Genomic DNA, 18989 nt, shown 5'->3' with positions numbered 1-18989 from the left:
TCCCCCTTGTGGGAAACCAAACCCAGGATACCCAAATCCATGAACACTCACACCTGGGGACACTCACCCACTTGGGCATCCACTCCCAAGGCCACTCAAATTCTTGGACACCCCCTTGCATCCCTTCCCCTCACAGGCACCCCCTTCCCCACCCCACTGAGCACCTCACCAGCCTCACCCACCCACCTGGACCGTTTAATTTTGGGGCTGGCTGGCTCCCTGCTCCATCCCACAAGAAAACCCGGGTGCAAACACCCCCTGACTTCCCCAGCCACTGCCTTCCCACACGGGATAACCAGCTCCAGCTCATCCTTACAAAGCTAACACCGGGGAATAAAGTAGGAGGCAAGATCGTTTATTACCGCAAGCAATTTTAATACAAAAATGTGTCTGGTTCTTTTAAACAATTCATTGGTAGAGCTTCGGTTTTGCCTCAATTTGAAACCAATTGAGAGAATCACACAGCAACACGGTCAGAGCCGGAGAGGAACAATATTTAATAAATACAGGAGCTGTGGAGAGCCCTCGGCCCCGGCCCGTCTCCTGGTCACTTGGTCAGTTGGATTTTATTACAAAGAAAAAGGAGCGTACAAAAGCGAGACAGGACTTGCAGCGAGTGTGCTGGTGAGACTCATTTCAAGGACAAGCAACTGTGCGTGTAAGTCCAGATTTCTCCTAGGAGCAGAGTTCACATCAATCTCAGCCTGGCTGGAAGTGGAATGACCAGTTAAATAATAAATAGGAAACAAAGAGATGCAGATAAAACAGTGATTGTGTAAGGAACGCCTCGGGGCGGGCTGGTTAAGCCATCAGTCCAGAAGAATCCTTGATTTTGGAGGGCCCACCACCTCTAAGGGATGCATCCCAGTGATCCAGACCTGCAATCCTACCCCGTGTATCCCCTGGTGTGAGGCTCCTCCTCAAACCCCTCCCCAAACCCTTCACCCTCGGTTTGTTCTTTAAAAACAAAGTTGTCAGGACAGTATTTTCAAGACAGCAAAATTGTCACGGCCTTTGCTGTAGTGTGTGCAAATTTTATTAAAGTCAAACTCCGCTTTCTTCAGATAAAACCACGTAGCTTTAAAAAAAATGGAAACATAAGCCCCAAGTCCCCTCACCTCATGTTTCTCTGGTTGAGGTATCTGTGATTTACAAAAAGAGAGTTCCTTGAACACTGCAGGATTCAGGTCTTTGCTTTTAAATATAATTTACCTTGCTGAGACAGCAAGTTAAGTTTATAAAGATGCATTTAGGAAACAATCCTAAAAGATAAAGCAGGTTCACACCCTGCACCGCGCAGAAATCCTATTTATATTTTAGTTTTTCTTTACACTTTCACATCTTGACCTTTTTTTTTTTTGCTTCCTTTTTTTTTTAACTCTTTTTCTTGGTTTTTTTTTTTCTTTCTCTCCCACATTTCAGTTTTCCAGGCCCCTCTCGGGGTCACCGAGAGGCAATTTTTTTTATCTACATAAATATTCACATGAAAATAGTAACTTACAAAAAAAGGAAAAAAAAAATCAAAAACAAAACAAAACAAAAAACCCCAAATAAGGCAGCTTCATAACACAACTTCTCTTTTACACTTTTAACAATATAGTTTCTCCCATTTAGAATAAATATACATCCAATGTACGGAGCAGGGTTAAAAACTGGAACACGGGTGGGTGCGTTTTTTTTGTTTTTACGTGTTGTTTTTCCTTCCTCTCTGTCGGGAGGGCGGCGGGTACAGTATTATCTCTTAGGGCCGGGCGTTTTTGGGGTGGCAGCGGGCGTTTTCTTGGACATGGTGGGGATTTTGGAGGGTTTGGCGGCGCGGCGCGAGCTCTGCCCACCGGCTGTGCTGCTCTCCGAGGTGTCCGAGCACGCCGACTGTGTCTCCAGCAGGTCGAAGTCTGAGGCGTCGCTGCCCCTCCGGCTGCTGGCCCGGCTCCCGGTGCGGCTCCCGGCGCGGCTGGTGGGACGGCTGGCTGCCTTCTTGGGGTCTGCAGGGAGAGCCCACGGAGCTGTGACAGGGAGGGGCTGTGTCCCCTGAGACCCCCAGGTTTGTGTCCCCTGAGACCCCCAGGTTTGTATCTCCTGATGCCCTAAAGTTTGTGTCCCCTGATACCCCAAGATTTTCTCCTCCTGACGCCCCAAGATTTGTGTCTCCTGATACCCCAAGGTTTGTATCTCCTGATACCCTAAGATTTGTTTCTCCTGATACCCTAAGGTTTGTGTTTCCTGATGTCTTAAGTTTGGTCACTCCTGATGCCCTAAGTTTTGTTCTTCCTGATACTTTAAGTTGGGTCACTCCTGATGCTCTAAGTTTTGTTCCTCCTAATGCCCTCTGTTCCTCCTGATACCTTAAGTTTTGTCACTCCTGATGCCCCAAGGTTTGTGTTCCCTGACACCCCAAGGTTTGTGTCTCCTGACACCCCAAGGTTTCTGTCCCCTGATACCCCAAGGTTTGTGTCTCCTGATGCCCCAAGGTTTGTGTCTCCTGCCACCCCAAGGTTTGTGTCTCCTGATACCTCAAGATTTTCTCCTCCTGATGCCCCAAGGTTTTTGACTCCTGATACCCCAAGGTTTGTGTCTCCTGACACCCCAAGGTTTGTGTCTCCTGACACCCCAAGGTTTGTGTCCCCTGATACCCCAAGGTTTGTGTCTCCTGATGTCTTAAGTTTTGTTCCTCCTAATGCCCTCTGTTCCTCCTGATACCTTAAGTTTTGTCACTCCTCATGACCTAAGGTTTACTCCTCCTGATACCCCAAGGTTTGTGTCCCCTGATGCCCTAAGTTTTGTTCTTCCTGATACTTTAAGTTGGGTCACTCCTGATGCTCTAAGTTTTGTTCCTCCTAATGCCCTCTGTTCCTCCTGATACCTTAAGTTTTGTCACTCCTGATACCCCAAGGTTTGTGTCTCCTGATACCCTAAAGTTTGTTTGTCCCGATACCCCAAGGTTTGTCTCTCCTGATACCCCAAGGTTTGTCTCTCCTGATACCCCAAGGTTTGTGTCTCCTGCCACCCCAAGGTTTGTGTCTCCTGCCACCCCAAGGTTTGTGTCTCCTGATACCTCAAGGTTTGTGTCTCCTGATACCCCAAGGTTTGTGTCTCCTGATGCCCCAAGGTTTGCTCCTCCTGATACCCCAAGGTTTGTGTCTCCTGATACCCCAAGATTTTCTCCTCCTGATACCCCAAGTTTTGTGTCTCCTGATGTCTTAAAGTTTGGTCACTCCTGATGCTCTAAGTTTTGTTCCTCCTAATGCCCTCGGTTCCTCCTGATACCTTAAGTTTTGTCACTCCTGATGCCCCAAGGTTTGTGTCCCCTGACACCCCAAGGTTTCTGTCCCCTGATACCCCAAGGTTTGTGTCTCCTGCCACCCCAAGCATCTCCCCCACCACTGCCCATCCCTCGAATATTCTGTATTTTCTCCACTGCGCCGGGGGGGAGTTTTTCCATCTTTTCCCCTCACTCACCTGCCCGAGTGGCTTTGGCACCTGTCGAGGCCGGCGAGGAGCTGTTACTGGTGTCCCCAGCCAGGGAGGTCCGGCTGGAGTGGAAGGTGGGGCGCTTCAGCTTGCTGCCCGCCGAGGGGGTCACCTTGGGAGGAAGCACACACAGGACATCCTTCAGCTGTCACCTGCACCGTGACGGGCCCAGGTCACACCCCAGATCACATCCTCAGCAAAAATCTGGGCACTTAAGGAACCCCCATCTCAATGGTCAGGGAAGGCACAAGCTGCTGTTTCGGTTTCGGTTCCCCTATTTATAAAAGAAAGGAAAAGCCCAAATGCTGAAAATTTGGAGGGGAACGGCAGTTTGTGAGCTGCAGGCTGGTGAAAGGGAATTTGCTGGGAAAAAGAAAATTCCAAGCAAAGCTGTTAAGAGGCAGCATCAGCTGGGCTCGAAACCTCTACGAAGGGAATATGGAAAAACAGGGGTTTTAGCATCCAAGCAGCTCAGGAGCATTTTGGAAGGTCAAGTCCAACTCGACTTTGGGGGCAGAGGTGCAGGGGCACCCTGGTGCTGATGTTCACACCTCTCCCAGTGCCCAGAGGCAGCCAAATTGGAGAAGTGATGGGCAGGGACACAAACCACAGCAGAAGAGCTCTGGCTGCATCCCAAAGCGGTGCCTTTTCCCGACCTTTGAGATGTTGGAAGTGCAGCTGGTGTGGGGTGAAGCAGCACAACAGGCAACTCTGCTCCCGCCGCTGCTGCAGGAAGCCAAGGGGAAGGTGCCAGCAGGGCGAGGGCACCTGGATCCAGCTGGAAAAGGCAGCTCCAGTTCCAGTTCATCATCCCAAGCTCTGGGTTTGGGGCAGCGCTGCAGGAAAGCGCCTGCCTGTGGTGTCCCCAGCCCTGGGGGTTTTAGGGGTGCTGCATCCCTGGAGAGATGGACACAGATCCCAGAGGGCATTTTCCACACTTGGAGGGATTTTCCGCCATCCCCTGCGATTTTGTGATTTTTGGGAACCTCAGAAATGTTGGAATGTGATGAAACTGGAGCTGCAGGGGGAGAGGGGCAGCTGAGGGAATCAAAATCCATTAGCACGCGATTTTCGAGGTACCATTGTCATCATCAGAGATTTCGATTCTCATCCTTGATCCTATTTTAAAATAGGCAGCAAGCATCAATTTGGGGCAATTGGGGAAGTGCTCCTGACCTCCTGGTGAATCAAATGAATCCATTTTCCACATGGAAGCAGCGCTGAGCAGGACAGTTACCTCACCAGAGCAGTGAGCCACCGGGATCTACCCGGTGCTTCTCATCACCCACTCACACAAGGGCAGGAAAAGTCCACGAGGAGGCTGAAAACTTTAGGGAAACCAAAGTCTCAGCCCAAATTCATCCTCCTGGGAGCATCAAGGCGGTGGCTGGACACACCAGACGTGCTTTGACACGCTGATAAACACAAGCTCTCCATAAAACTGAGGCGGTGTGCTTACGGTGCATGCGCTGTAGCTGATTTTCAAGTCTCAACTCGGCTGCTGGATTTCAATTTTTGGGAAAGCCAAACGCGGCCCCTTTCCAATAAAGCTCGGAAAATCAATACATTTTTCAAAGCACGAGAGGATTAACACGGTTTGGAAGCAGGTGAAGGTGGATTGAAAGCGTTGTGCTTCACTCTGAAGCCGGTATTTTAATTTTAATCCGAGTTGGAGACCCATGAAAAACGCCAACAGTCGGAGCGTTAGCGGTGCTACAAGCGCTGCTCTACCACGAGGAAAGCGTTAGGAGCAGGCAGGGCAGTGGGGTGACTCCGTGCCAGGGGCACTCCAGCCTGCCAGCAGCTCCCTGGGGCTGGCAGACCATACTCTACCTCAGCATTCGGGAGCTGGAAGTCGGAATAATCGATTCCCCTCAGGGGGGTGCCCGCTTTACTGTTTATCAACCAGGGTTTGTCATAACATCGAGAGAAGTGGTGTGGAGTCTGTGAAATGGAAAAGCCAAGGAAGGGGGGGGAGAGGTGGGATGAGTGGTAAAAAAAAAAAAAAAATAAAAAAAGAGAAATGGGAGAGCATCCGGAAAATGGGGGGGAACGGCACTAAAATGGAGCAGAATTGCATAAATTAAAATAAAGGGAAGAAACCCAAAAGGTGATGAAATAATGACGTGGTGGGGAAGGAGAGATGAGGGGTGATGGCTTCCTCCTGACACCACAGCCCTGCCTCGGGCACCAGGAGCCTTCAGTGCTGGGGACACTCCTTGGAGCCACAGCGATCCAAGTCTGGGCTGGAAAGCTGGAAACCTGCAGCATCCCACCCCCATCCCACCTGGACACCAAGGAGCACCTTCTAGAGCCCTCCTCAATCCCCCAAGCCCCAACCTTCCTCCTCCCTACACCTGCAGCTGCTCAGCTGGGTGCTGGAGACCAGCGGTTTCTAAAGGGAAGGGGAAGCTTCACCCCTGCCCCACCTTGGCCCCGCTGGCCGGAGTGGCCGGAGAGGAGGGCATGGAGGCGCAGCTGTGGTTGCTCTGGCTGGCGCTGGAGCTGGAGCGGGTCGGGGAGGCTGCCCGGGAGGAGGGTTTGGATCTCCTGCCCCGCGACCGGAACGGGGTCATTCCCTGCGAGGCTCCTTCGGGCAGGATGAACTTCTCCCGCAGCTCCAGGTTGGTCCGTCCTCGTGCTGGAAGGGGAGAAAGGAGAGGAGAGCTCAGCTTTGGAGGGACCCAACATCCTCAGCGGGGCTCAGGAGGCTCCAGGGCTGGGAGCAGCTTCCTTGGGCATCTCCCCACGCCCATCTCCGAGGGCAGTGAGGCCACCCTGGTTCTCCTGCTCTGCCTTAGAACCACCTCCTGCCACGGATCAGCTCTTTGAGAAACTGGCTGATTAAAAGCTGCCCAGGACCTGGAATTCCTCTGTTCCTCTCTTGTGGAAAAGCATCCTGGTGGCCTTTACCTCACCATGTCACAGCAGCGGCCAATGTGATTTTAACGTGGCTTACAAACAGCAAAAGCAGCTTTGAAGGGTTGAGGTTCCTGAGAATCTGAGAGAGATTCTGCTCTCTCGCAGCTCTCCACGATTTTTTTGGGGAGAGAGGAGAGCAAACCACCTTCCCAACTTTTCCAACCAGCCATTGAAAACCAACTTTTCCAACTCTTTCATCCAAACACCTCAAAGAGCTGGAGGGTCTCCCTTTGACAAGCAAGGGGCAACCAAGCAGGGAGAAGGTCTGTGGGCTTCAGCTGACGTGTGCCAGAGTGCTTCATGCTCAGGGGTGTTCAGACAGAGAGCCAGGGCATGCACTGAGCCTTACGGGACACCGGAGGGATTCCGGGGCCGACGGATTATGGAACCAGAAAGCCAAGAAAGCAACTGCAGGAGGGAAGCACCACGCTGAGATAACCAAGGGATAGAAACAACCTCGATGTCAGCGCTGCAAAACATCTGCTGCAAAGCGTGAAGGGCGGAGGAGGAGCAGGAAAACCCTGAGGGCTCTCCCCGGAGCTCGCTGTAAATCATGCTGCTCTCAGCAACAGCCGTCGGGCAGCCGGAGCACGGAATGCAGCAGCTTGAACAAGACACAGCCGAAGCAATTAACATCCCAGAGACCCCAGGGAAACGTGGAGCACTCACCAAAACTCGCTCCAGTCCTGGCCAGCCCCTGGCTAATCCTGCTCTGTCTCCCGGGCATGGCTCTTGTCCAGCCCGGTGGCTCTGACCACTGCCAAACCTCAAGGTTTTGGGGAGGAGGTGACCCCAGCTCCGCTTGCTGAGGTCTTAAAGCCAAGGGAAACACAACCCTTCCCTCTTTCCCTGGATAAACACTGCCAGGTTAGCTGCAGCACCACCAAATCTGGTGATTCCAAATCCTTGGTTTTGCTTTGGATCTGTTTTCTCCAGCTCCTGCCCACGCTGGTCACCAGCCACAGCATCCAAACTCCCCTGGGTGGGTGAGGAGACTCTGATTGCATTGAGCCTTACCTCTGCACGGGTCATTCTTCACTAGGAACTCGTCCAGGGCCATCCATCCTCCGCCCACACGGACCATGACCGTGCTCCTCAGGATACGGACCAGCCGCAGCTGCTGGGAATCGCCGAACTGTGGGGCGAGGAGAAGGTCAGGGAGAGGAGAACAACCAGGGCAAGGCGGCTCCTTCCCTCCCCAGGCTGCACCAAAGGCTTTCATCCATCTATTCCACACTTTAAAGGCTTCTCCAGACAGGTTCTTCTGGAATAAGTGAGAAGCAATCCCAATTGATGAGTTTTCCTGCCTGGTTTGAAGATGATGCAACCAACCCAAATCCTTGAACACAAAGGAGATTTTAGATTTTGGGGTTGGATGGGTTTTCTCAACTAGAATTCTAGGTTTTTTTCTCTTTTTTTCGTGAAAGAAATAGAGGCTGGCAATGCCCTGACCCTCCTGGTGCAGCCCACGTGGGAAGGAGCCGGCTGATTCAGCAGGACAAGCCAAGCCAGACACCTCTGATCACCACCAAGTCTGAAATCCAGGGATTCCCCTGAGCCTCAGACTTGACCCCACCAGCCACAAAGCCCCTGCTGCAGCAATTGCCCAGTGAGGATGTTTGGATGAGTGCAGAGTGATGGGAATCCAGGCAGGAACCCCCAGCGATGTTGATTAGTGATTGTGATGCTCATTAGTGGTTTGAAATGCCTGTGATATCAAAAAAGTGAGCCCCAGATCAAAAGCATGTGTTTATAAAGCTCCCCTAAATCTCCTGGACACCCGAGCCCAGGCTCCTGGGTGTCTGCCAGGCATGGGAGGGACATGGAGAGCCTGGCAGGGCTGTGGCAGCTCTGCAGAGCACCTGCTGCAATGAGAAGACAGGAGAACCATGTCTTGCAAGCAAGACCCTCCCCAGAATGATTAAAAAAAATGGGGGAAAAATCCAAATAAGAACATTTTCCGTGGGTGGAGATGCAAAAAAATAGCAGATTCAATGAAAACAGAGAGTGCAGAGTGACTGGGATGGGTCAGGGCAGGAGGTGACATCTCTGACCCGCAGGGACACAGGACCTGGACCATTGGTGGATCTCCCTGCTCCAGGGTCCTACCAAGCTGTCCTTGGCTAGTTAAAGAGCTGCCACTGTGCTCACAGGCAGGGAAGGGAGCAGGGAAACCTCTTCCCTCTCTCCAGGCTCTCCATGAGATGTCCTTCAAGAGCCAACCCCAGGGATGAATCAATTCTCGTTATTTTTCAGTTTTTGTTGAAGACATTTCTATAATCACTGCCTAAATTAAAGCCAGAGCTCTCAGGAGTCACCCACTTCCAACACCCAAGTTTGTTTCATTCTGGGCATCTTTTGGGGCATCTTTTTGGGTGGGCACCATCACTGCATGTGAAAAAGAAGCTTTTTTTTCATCTGAGCAGGGGCAGTGGGGACATCAGAGGGACACAGGGTGCTCCAGCCCTGTTCAAAAGGGGTCTGGATTATCTCAGGTCACGACACTCTCAGGATTCATGCAGGTTCTGGAGCCCCAGTGAGGAGTTACTCAGTGGGAGTAGCAGGGATGAGGGTTTAGTTGTCCTACAGGATTACTCAGCGCTCTCATTCCGTGGTGATTGCAGTCCAAACCCACCCTGAGCCTGGTGCAGGTTGTGCCCCCTGGGCTGGCTGTGCCCCTCAGGAGAACACATCCATCTGTGCCCCAGTGAATCACCACCATGAATATATCCAGGGGAGGATCCCAGAGAGAAAAATCTCTCTGCTTTTGCCAAATCTTACTTTTTCCATCAATTTTTTTTCCTCATTTTTTCTGTCCAGATTTTTTTTTGGGGGGTGGCACTCCCCTGTACCAGGCTCTGCTGAGTAGAGTTCCCAGATCATATCCTCCCACAGCACCACAGCATCACAACACACAGAGCTACAGTGGTTAAAAGAATTCCAGAGGTGAGAGACAGCACCACAAGGTAAACTAAACTGTACCTGATTGCCGAGGAAGAACTATGGAGGGACAGGAGTGGTGTGGGGAGGGGGAACGGGGAGAGGGGAGGAAAGTCCAGAGGAAGAGGAGGGGAAAGAAAAACAAGAAAAACATTTATGGGATTAACAGTGCAATAATCATGAAATCTGTTAACTGCAGGAGTTAGAAATCTGGGGGGGTTTGGGCTATTTGGGGGGAAGGAGAAGCTTTGGGAGCTTGGGGCGAGCTCCTCCCGGCTGGAACATCAACCCCAAACCCAGCTAGGGCAGGGAAGTGGGAATTCTGCCGCCACTTCACCTCGGGGAAGGGTTTGAAACACAACCAGCAGCTGGTTACAAAGAGATTCTGTCAGGAAATTATTCTCCCTTCTTCGGGAGCGAGCTAAGAAAAACACAGGCACAAGGTACGCTCATCCAGGAGGGAAACTTCAAGGGCGGCTCCGGCCCAGTGAATGCGGCGTTTCACGGGGGCCCCGCGCTGCCTGCCCCAGAACAGGGACACTTTTATGTTCTCCCAGCTCAGGGAACGCCCTGGGGCCAAGGATGGAGCTGGGAAAACACATCCCAGCCACCTCTGCCAGCGCCAGGGGATGAGTCTCTGCCTCACCCCGGGTTCCCCCCCGTGCCAAGCTGGGCACCCCCTGGGTGATGCCCGCTCCCTTGGTGGGAAAAAGGAGGATTTGGGGAGGTTTCCAGCCCCCTCTGCCTTACCCGGTATTTGTTCTCGCCGATCTGCTCCACTTGGAATCTCTTGGCACACTTGCACTGGGCCACTTGCCTGGTGACCTGCCACCACCAACACAAGAGGTGAGGAACCAGGATTTTGGGAGTCCCCCCCCAGCACAAATCACTGCTCAGATAAAACAGCCCCAAGCAGCCTTTCCTTCTAAAACACGCTCACTTCCAACCAATTAATTTGGCTCAGCACCACCAAAATCCTCTTTTAATCGAATCTTTCTCTTCCCCACTGCCAACCCACAGCCTGAACCACCCCCAGCCTTGCTGAGCACCCCATTTTTTTGGTGCTTCACCTCATCCTCGATCTTGTCAGCATCAGTGGTGGGTCTGTAGGCGTCCTTGTTGGGATGGAGGGCGGCCACAAACTCGTAGTAGTCGATGTAGCCGTCACCGTCGCGGTCAAAGATATCGGCCACCGCCGTCATCTCCAGCTTCGTGGTGGGGAATTCTGGAAGGAGAAGGAAATGAGGAGAGGATGAGCTCCTCAATCAGAGACAGGCACGCAGGAGCAGCAAGGCTGTTTCCCAGGGACTCACTGGAAGCCAGGATGCCGTCGATGAATTCCTGCCGGGTGATTTTCCCGTCCTGGTCCTTGTCGATGCGCCGGAAGAAATCCATGACCCGGGATTTCTTGTGGTTCATCCAGCGCATGTACTTCTTCCTCCAGACGTCAAAGTCGAAGTTTGCAAACTCCTTCAACTGGAAGGAAAACCCACAGAGAGTCAGTGGGGGAAATCCCAAAGGAGCAGCACCCACCAACCACCCCAAAACGCCTCGGGTGAGCTCCCGGCGCTACCGCTCCCTGCCCGCCCTCCTGGGAAGGTTTATCTGGATTTATCCAGGCAATTCCCAGCGCAGGGCTTGCCCAGACTGAATTCCCAGCACAGGACACACAGCAGAGGCAACAGGCAGCACGTGGATTGTGCATCCCAGGGGCTGGGGATGCAGCGCTGCCCACGCTGCTGCGGGGACACACAGGCAGGGAGGATCAGCTACAGGCACACAGACACACACACAGCCCGTCTGCTCCGCCTTCTGGGGAGCCTTCCTCACCCCAGGGACTTGCCAGAGAGGAATTCCCACTGCCAGCATCGATCTGGGCACGGACCTCCCCTCTCCCTCTCCCTCTGAGCAGCCAAGAAGGGATTTCTTGCTCATCTCCCAGCTCCACAAGCCCCAGCCTAATTTAGACCCTCCAATTTAAACACCCATCTTATCTCCCCACCCCAAAAGGACCCCACCAGCTCAAGCAGCTCACATAAAGGTAAGACAACAATTTTAAGTTTGGTTTTGTTTTCTTTTTTTTGTCTCTAAACACTTTTGGGGTGAAAAGCAACAAAGAAAAAACATGGATACGAAGGAACTGAACTGACCTACAGCAAAAGCAACAGAAAACAAAAAAAAAACCACTCACTTCTGGGCATAGCTGCTTTGTTAAGCATAAATAAAAACAAAAATGACATTAGATGGTTGGATAAAATAGAGACAGTAATTATTAAACTAATTACTAGGAGGAAAGTAGGGTCTGGCTGTCATTAACTCTATAGATACCAAATACAGGGGCACAAAGCTGGTTAATGTGCAGTCAATTACTTAATTACCAAAAGGTTTTTTGCCTTAATATTTTAGGAATATTTGATTTCCAAAAAGGCAGCAGGAACTGTCTGAAAGAGCTGGGGCAGCACTGATTTAAAATGCTTCTTGCACCTCTCTGGGGATGAACTCCCAGCTCCCACCCTGCCCAGAGCAGCCAGGGGCTGTTACCTCCTCCAGCCTGTCCAGGGCATCGTTGAGCTTCCTCTGCCTCTCCAGAGCCAGCAGCCAGACCTGCTGCCAGCGTGCTGAGAGCTGGTTTATCCTGGGATTCTTTGTTTCTGACTGGGAGATAATGGGCATGCTGGGGGGAGCAGCCTGCCCCAAGCACTTCCCTGGAAAAAAAGGGAGAGAAGTTGTTTGAGGTGCTGTTCATGGAGTCTGAAGAGCAGCAGAGGAATGTGTTTTGCCTTTTTTTTTTTTTTTTTGGAAGGGAAAACCTCCCACGGCCTTGCTGGCTGCTGTCCCCAGGTGGGAGGACAGGGTGACAGACAGCTCTACACCCACATCCCCCAGCACTCAGGAATTCACTGGACTCTGGCTTTGAGAAAAAAAGACCCCAAAATTTCATCCTAAAGCAACTGCAGAGAGAGAGAGAGAGAGAGAGAGAGGGGAGAAGTGCTGGCCCAAGCACCCCCAGGAACAGCACACCCAGCAGGGCTGTTTTGGGACATGTCACCTGGATTCTCCCCTCCTGAGGAGGCTCAGCCGCCTTCCTGGTGGCTGTTAGTGCAGGATGCCTTGTTAATTGATAATCACAGCTAATTAACTTCCTAGGGATTTCGTTTCCTGCCATCCCAGGACCCAAAGCAGACTCACTGTTGCTGCGGGATTTGTCGATGAAGGGCCCGTGGGGAGGCTCAGTCGCTTTTCTTTTGTAAGTTTTCGTCACCCGGTCCACGTCCGGCTGTTTCCGTGTCATCTCCTCCATAAAGGACTGTCAAAACACAGAAAAGAGGAAAAAAACCTTTGCAATTTCAGCCTTTTTGGCTTTCCAGCCCTCACTGGGACATGCCAGGCCTGCAGAGGCAGGTGAACATCGAGCCCCAGCGATTGGGGATTGTGGTTGAGCTGCTGCTCACTCAGAGCTGGCTTGGATTTGCCAGGAGATGATCCCTGGGCTGGTTTTGCTCCAGCTGGGAATAGGGAATTCCAGGAGAAGGCAGTGTCTCCTCCACCCAGGGAGCCAGGGGAAGCCTCCCTCCCCTGCCCCTCTCCCGAGCTCGGGGCTCACCTGGTGCTCGGAGATGAGCGCTTTGACCTGATCAATATTCTGGGGCATGGGGTCCTGGTCCCGCTGGATCAGGGTGGTCTCAGCCCACTGGATCCAAGCCAGGAGCTCCTCCAGAAGCTCTGCATTGGCCACCAGCTCGGAAAGCGCCGACTCCAACCTCTGCTGGTGCTGCTTTGCCCACGTGAGAACCTGTTGGAAGCACGGGGTGAGCACCCAGCGTGGGGAAACCTGGAGCAGGACCTGCCACTGCCTGGAAGCACCACCAGCCTGGAACCAGCCCTGCAGGACTCACCTCCTCGAACCTGGCTCGGATGATGGTGATCCAGTGCTTGATGGTGGTGATGCAGTCGGGGTGGCAGGCGCCCAGGATGACCTCGCCCATCCCCACCGCCGCGTTCACGTCCACCCTCTTCTCCTCCACCTTCTTCATGAACTCCTGCAAGCCCCAAAGCAATTACTTGATTATTTCCCCCCTCTAAACTTGGCCTGGGTGGTGTTTTGGAGCTCCCCCTTACCTTGTGGGCATCGATGAGGGCCTGCAGGGCCTCGGCGTCGTCCGGCAGCGCTCCCCGAAACCGCAGGGACTGCTCGGCTTCCGAGAGCCACTCCAGCAGCATGTGCACGGCTGTCCTGAACTCCTCAGCCTGCAGCAACAACAGCACAGGCTTCTGTCAGCCCTCCCCATCCCCAGACACGCTGCTGCATTCACTCCTGCCAGCTGGAGTGACAACAGGGCTGAAAAGGGCTTTAAAAGTACATTAAAAATGAGGGAAAAGCTCTGTTTGGGGCTGGGGTTTGGGCCGGGTACCTCCCTGCCTTCGGCATCAGCTGCACTGAAGAAGGAAATGTTTTTAAAAACAGCACAAGTGCTGTATCCTGAGCAATTTGGCACCTGGGTAGTTTATTCTGTAAATTGCCTACTTGAAGTAAAAGCTGCTTAAGAGCCTTTGACCTTTTTGGTTGGTTTTTTTTTCATTTTTTTAGCTTCAATCGAGTCTCTCTGGACACTGGCAAACACCGGCCTGGCCTGTCTGATCACTGCCGTGCACATCAGTGAGATCTTGCCATCCTCCCCTTTCAAACCAGCCTTTATCTGCTCTTTTTTTTTAGGAAAAACAACCACTAAGAGGCTGATACCACCCCACTGCTTCTCAGGAACCACTGCAGGGCTGGCGTGTCCTGCCTGGAGAAGGCAAAACCTCTTCCCTGAGCTTGGTGTGGAACAAACCTGGAGCCCAGCAAAGCACCCCAAGAGAGTTTCCAACCACGGAATTTCTCCTCACCTGCTTCAGGGCCTGTTCCAGGCGGGTTTGCTTGGACACAGACAGCTTGCACACCGTGTCCCAGCGGTTGCTCAGCTCCTGCAGCTGCACCTTCACCCAGGTGGTGTCGTCCCGGCTGTTGTCGATGAGCTCCCGGCCCGAGCGCTTCAGCACCTGCACTGTCCCTGTGCGCTTCCCCAGCTCCTTCTGGAACACCTGGATGGACACAGCAGAAGCTGAGCAAGGTCAGGCAGCTCCACTCCTGTCGCCTTCCCAGTAATGTGGAAGTTCTTCCCGTTTTTTTGATGTTTTTCCCCCTTTTTATCCACTCCAGTAAAGCAGGACAGGCATTCCTGCTCTGCGCCTGCTCTTTGGCTCTTGGGGAGGACAAACCCCACTCAGGTCTTGGAGAAGAGCTGGGGAAAGGTGCTCTCACCTTGTGAGCATCCATCAGGTTCATGACCAGATCCAGGTCCCCGTGGACAGGCTGGTCCTCAGCTAACTGGGGCTCCACCTTGTAGAGCCAGTCCACCAGAGCCTGCAGCGCATCCATGAACTGCCCAGAGAACAGCAGGGCCTCCTCCAGCTTGTGCTGCCTGGAAAACAATCATCCCAGTGAGCAAATCGCCTCTTTTTGTCACACCCCAGTGACCCCACACCCACCCTGTGGCACTGCTGGTACAACCCTGGGGCTGGGCTCACCTTTCCACGGATTTCCCACACACCGTGTCCCACTTATCCCGGACTTCTCCCAGCAGATTGTCCAGCTTTTGAGTGTCATCTGAAAGCAAGGCTTTTTCTTTGAGGGCTCTGCCTGTCCTGATGGTGGTGTCATACACAGGCTGCTTCCCACCCAGAGTTTTCTGGAACTCCTGGGAAATGGAGAGAAAACAAAACTGCTTCAGAAAGCCTGGCCTTGGCTCTGAGGATTCCCAGATTTCCATGGCAATGGGAGGCATGAACATGCTTTTCTCCTGTCCTGGCAGAGGAGATATTGCCCTGCTCACCCTCCCAACAGAGCCCCTTCCACCCTGTCCAGCACCAGCCTGGCTTTGGCAGAGCTTCACCTTGTGTTTGGAGAGCTGGAGCTTGATTTTGTCAGGATCATTGGAGATCTCCAGCTCCGAGTCCAGGTGATTCTCTGCATCCTCCAGCCAATCAATCAGCTTCTTCCAGGCTTCATGGAACTGCAAGGCAACACCAGCAAGGCTGAAACTTCACCCTGGTGGTGCCCCCAGTCCTTTTGTGGTCGTGGGATCTCCTGCTGGCCGTTCCTTGGGGTCTGCCACAGCCTTCCCACGCCTCTCACCTGCTTGGCTCTCTTCCTGGCGTCGTCAAGAGCCCGGCCCCGCTCCACCGAGCGCTGCACCACCTTCTCCCAGCGGGACTGGACGCTGACCAGCAGGTTCTTGATCAGCACCACGTCCTGCTTCTGGCTGAGGAACTTCAGCTGGTTCCCGGTCTGATCCAGCTCGATGATGCGATCCCGGTGCGCGTTCACCTCGTTGGCGAACACCTGCCAACAACCAAGGGTGTCCCAGGTGTCAGAGGAGATGGCTGTGACCTCGAGGAGCCACAGGCAAGGAGAGGAGCCACCCTGGCTCCCTCCATGCCGGGGATGGAGCCTTTGGGTACCTTGTGCTCGTCGATCTGGGCCAGCACCGCGGCCAGGATGAGGCTGGGGGGTGGTGCAATGTTCAGGCTCTGCTCAGCCAGGGTCAGCCAGTTGATGAAATCCTGCAGGGAGTTCTGGAAGTCCGTGGCCAGGGCCAATGCCTCCTCCAGCTTCGCCTGGGGCAGCGGGGAGGGAGAGAAAGAGAGGAAAAAACACAACACGGAGGGTGAGAGCTCTGATCTGCAGACAGAGGCAGCCTTTGTGTCCCTCAGCGCCCCGGCCCGGGAACGCCGCTGCCTTGCCAAGGGGAGGGGGCTGCAGTGAAAGGCAAGGCTTTCTCTGCAAACAAGAATGGTCCCTGAAAGAGGAGCCCTTCCTCAGCACACCAGCAGCTGCGTCACCCTCAGCTTCCTGGGAAAGGGATCTCCGTGGGGACGGGGCTGGGTGCAAGGGGGATGAGGTTCTGATGGCAGCAGCTGCGGCACTGCAAATTTATTCTGGGCCCGGGCCACCACGGCCCTTGTTTTATCTCATCCCCAGCCAAAAGCTGAGGATGGAGTCAGCTTGGAGGAGGGTTTGGCTTGACCAACAAAGCCTGCCTTTGAGAGCTGCGGGAGGCTTCTTCCCACCTCCCTGAATTAACCCAAAGTGCCATTTCACCCTCATTTTCTGTGTGATTTAACCAGTTCTGATGACAATCGACAAAAAAAAAAACCCACGCTAACAGCTTGACACTCAGCACCACCTGACAAACAGACTCAACCTTTACAGCCAAGGGAGATGGATTAAAAAAACCCCAATTCCCAACTTTGTGGGGAAAGCAGAGTGGGAGCAGCTGCTGTCAGACCATGGGGCAAGGCTGGATGCGTTTTTCCCTCAACGTTACCTTTCTCTCCTCCATCTTGGTGCTGACCAGACACCATTTCTGTTCCAGCAGGGCCACGCTCTGCTCTGTCTTGGAGCTGGAGCCGGAATCGTCGCGGTTGAGCAGCATCAGCCTCCCCTTGGCCAGCAGTTGGCTGTAGACATCCTCCTTGGCTTTGAGCTGGCTGTACAGCTCCTGCAAAGAGCCACCAGCCAAGGGTTAGGCAGAGAAAAGCTCAGAGAGGGAACACGCCGTGCTGCAAGGCTGCAGGTGATGGGAACACGAGGCTGGGAAGTGACAGCAGGGCGACACTTTGAGCTGAGAAAAGGTGGTTAAAGCATCCTGATGGTTGTTCCAGGCATAAAGAGCAAAATTATCTGGAAGAGGAGACCAGAGCAGCCTATTCTCCCCATCACACACAGGAAGGAGAACTTTTGATGCTGACATTTGACAGGAACTTGCTGAATTAAAAGCATATATATATATATATATAAAAAAAAAAATCTCTCCTGAGAAATTACCATGTGGGCATTGAGCTGTTCCCGGGCAGTTTCTGGCAGACCTCCTGTGGGTTTCGATGCCGACAATTGGCTCTCCATCCTCGTTAGCCACAGGAGGAAGTCTTCAATCTCACCATGGAAACCCTGAGCCTGTTGGGGAGCAGAGAATCGGCCCCGGATCAGATGACATCAGCCACCATTGATCCTGTGCCAGGGGTAATGCTGGGTTTGCTTTGAAAGCAGATAAAGAGGCAGAGCTGGATGTGCCAGCGTGCTCAGGAGGGTGAGACTGGTGTGGCCACAACCCACAGGTGTGCCTGCTCCCCACTGCACTTCTGGGCAGGCACTGAACCACAGCAGGTGCAGAAAAACGTCCACAAAAAAATCCCAGCGTCGCCCCAGCTCCTTCCCCGCTTCTATTTCTCCCTAAAACAAAGGGAAAAAGGGACACCCCACTGCACACAGGGGTATTCCCACTGCCTCTTGCTGACCTGCTGGAGCGTGGACTGCAGCTGCTGCTCCCTCTCCTCTGTTTTCTGCAGCACTGATTCCCAGCAGGAATTCAGCTTCTCCAGGCGGTTCCGCAGGCTGCTGGCATCGTCCCCTGCGCTCGACTCCAGCAGCTCGTTCCCTGCTTTGTTCACTGTCTCCACGGTGGCTTGGTGGGCCAGGACGTCGTTCTTCAGCACCTGCACAAGGTGGGCAAAGGTTGGACACCGCTCCTAAACCCCCTGCCTCGCTCTCAGGGATCAAAACAGCTGAAAGCCCTCATGAGAAATTGAGTCCTGCCAGGGGAACAGGCTAAGAGTGTACCTGGAGGGGGAAAATACTCACGTGGTGCTTTGCAAGTTCAACCTCGATGACTTTTGGGTCCCCGTTGATGGGTTTTTGGGCATCCAGCAGCTCCTCGGTGTGGGTCAGCCAGGCCATCAGCTCTGCCAGGGCGTGCTGGAACTGGCCCAGTGCCAGCAGGGCGGCTTCCAGCTTGTGCTGGGCAAGGACAGGGATGGAAAAGGGGAGTTTTAAAGGGTTGGGGAGCACCACAGCCAGTTTCATCCTGTGACAGCCCCAGGTGTTCACTCTACCTGTCTGTGAGCAATTTTCTCGCCCAAGTTCTCCCAGAGATGTTTGAGCTCTGTCAGTGGTTCCTTGATGATGTCTCTGTCTGTCTCATCCGTAGCCTTTTTTAGCATCAGTTCACCTTGGTGATTAAGCTTTTCCATCTCAATCTGCTGCTGGTAAACCTCCATTTTAAACTCCTGCCAAGACAAGCAGGACAAGAACCAGAAGCGAGTGAATCACCGGAGCTCTGTGAGGCGAAGCAGCGCCGCAGAACCGCTCCCTGCCCTCCCAGCTACCTTCATCTCGTTCATCTGCTCCTTGACCGTGCTGAGGTCGGTGCCCACAGGGGACATGTTGCACAGTTTGATCACGGCGTTGTCCAGCCAGTCAAACATGGCCTGCAAGGAGCAAGGACAACGTGAGGCAATGGCAAAGTGTCCCCGCTGCAGCTGGTCAGGGGACAAAGATGATCCCTCCACCACCCCACAGCCATGAAGCTCGTCTGCCAGGGCAGCTCTGCCTGCCCAGCTCCCTCCTGCCTTCCCCCATCCTGCTGCTCTGAGCAGGAATCAAGTTTTGGGAATGCCGGAACCCCCGGCCTGGTTCAGGGGTCCCGTGTGGTGCTAAAGTCTCTCCTCCAACCTGAGCTTCCAAAGAAAAACTCTGCAGCCTCTTGTTGTTCGGTCTCAAGGCAGTTTATTGCAAGTTATCTAAAAGATTTTCTTCTGGGGCTGCTGTGGTTTGCTCA

General features: G+C 53.3%; 1 protein-coding gene across 23 annotated transcripts in view; it reads right to left on the bottom strand.

Moving 5' to 3' along the window:
- Positions 1-354: 354 nt before the first annotated feature.
- The window catches only part of MACF1 (microtubule actin crosslinking factor 1), a 141024-nt gene continuing 122389 nt past the window's right edge, over positions 355-18989 (bottom strand). For 11 of the 23 annotated variants that reach the window (XM_072917952.1, XM_072917946.1, XM_072917955.1 and 8 more), the window contains 27 exons: positions 18538-18639; positions 18265-18438; positions 18014-18169; positions 17671-17868; positions 17201-17329; positions 16701-16874; positions 15835-15990; positions 15509-15715; positions 15267-15386; positions 14902-15071; positions 14636-14795; positions 14221-14415; positions 13453-13581; positions 13230-13373; positions 12938-13126; positions 12523-12640; positions 11875-12038; positions 11525-11539; positions 10647-10809; positions 10404-10558; positions 10084-10158; positions 9376-9393; positions 7411-7528; positions 5901-6112; positions 5305-5415; positions 3460-3583; positions 355-1985 (listed from right to left, as the gene is read on the bottom strand). In XM_072917952.1, coding sequence (XP_072774053.1) covers positions 1735-1985; positions 3460-3583; positions 5305-5415; positions 5901-6112; positions 7411-7528; positions 9376-9393; positions 10084-10158; positions 10404-10558; positions 10647-10809; positions 11525-11539; positions 11875-12038; positions 12523-12640; positions 12938-13126; positions 13230-13373; positions 13453-13581; positions 14221-14415; positions 14636-14795; positions 14902-15071; positions 15267-15386; positions 15509-15715; positions 15835-15990; positions 16701-16874; positions 17201-17329; positions 17671-17868; positions 18014-18169; positions 18265-18438; positions 18538-18639 — 3927 coding nt within the window. In that variant the 3' untranslated portion in view covers positions 355-1734. The remainder of the gene's footprint in view (positions 1986-3459; positions 3584-5304; positions 5416-5900; positions 6113-7410; positions 7529-9375; positions 9394-10083; positions 10159-10403; positions 10559-10646; positions 10810-11524; positions 11540-11874; positions 12039-12522; positions 12641-12937; positions 13127-13229; positions 13374-13452; positions 13582-14220; positions 14416-14635; positions 14796-14901; positions 15072-15266; positions 15387-15508; positions 15716-15834; positions 15991-16700; positions 16875-17200; positions 17330-17670; positions 17869-18013; positions 18170-18264; positions 18439-18537; positions 18640-18989) is intronic. The other 12 variants (XM_072917949.1, XM_072917956.1, XM_072917965.1 and 9 more) reach the window with 8 other exon arrangements.

Source organism: Taeniopygia guttata, chromosome 23 (genome assembly GCF_048771995.1).
Source record: "Taeniopygia guttata chromosome 23, bTaeGut7.mat, whole genome shotgun sequence".
NCBI classification, from domain to species: Eukaryota; Metazoa; Chordata; class Aves; order Passeriformes; family Estrildidae; genus Taeniopygia; species Taeniopygia guttata.
The sequence above is the reverse complement of the archived record's forward strand: the minus strand, read 5'-3'. Positions and strand labels throughout refer to the sequence as shown.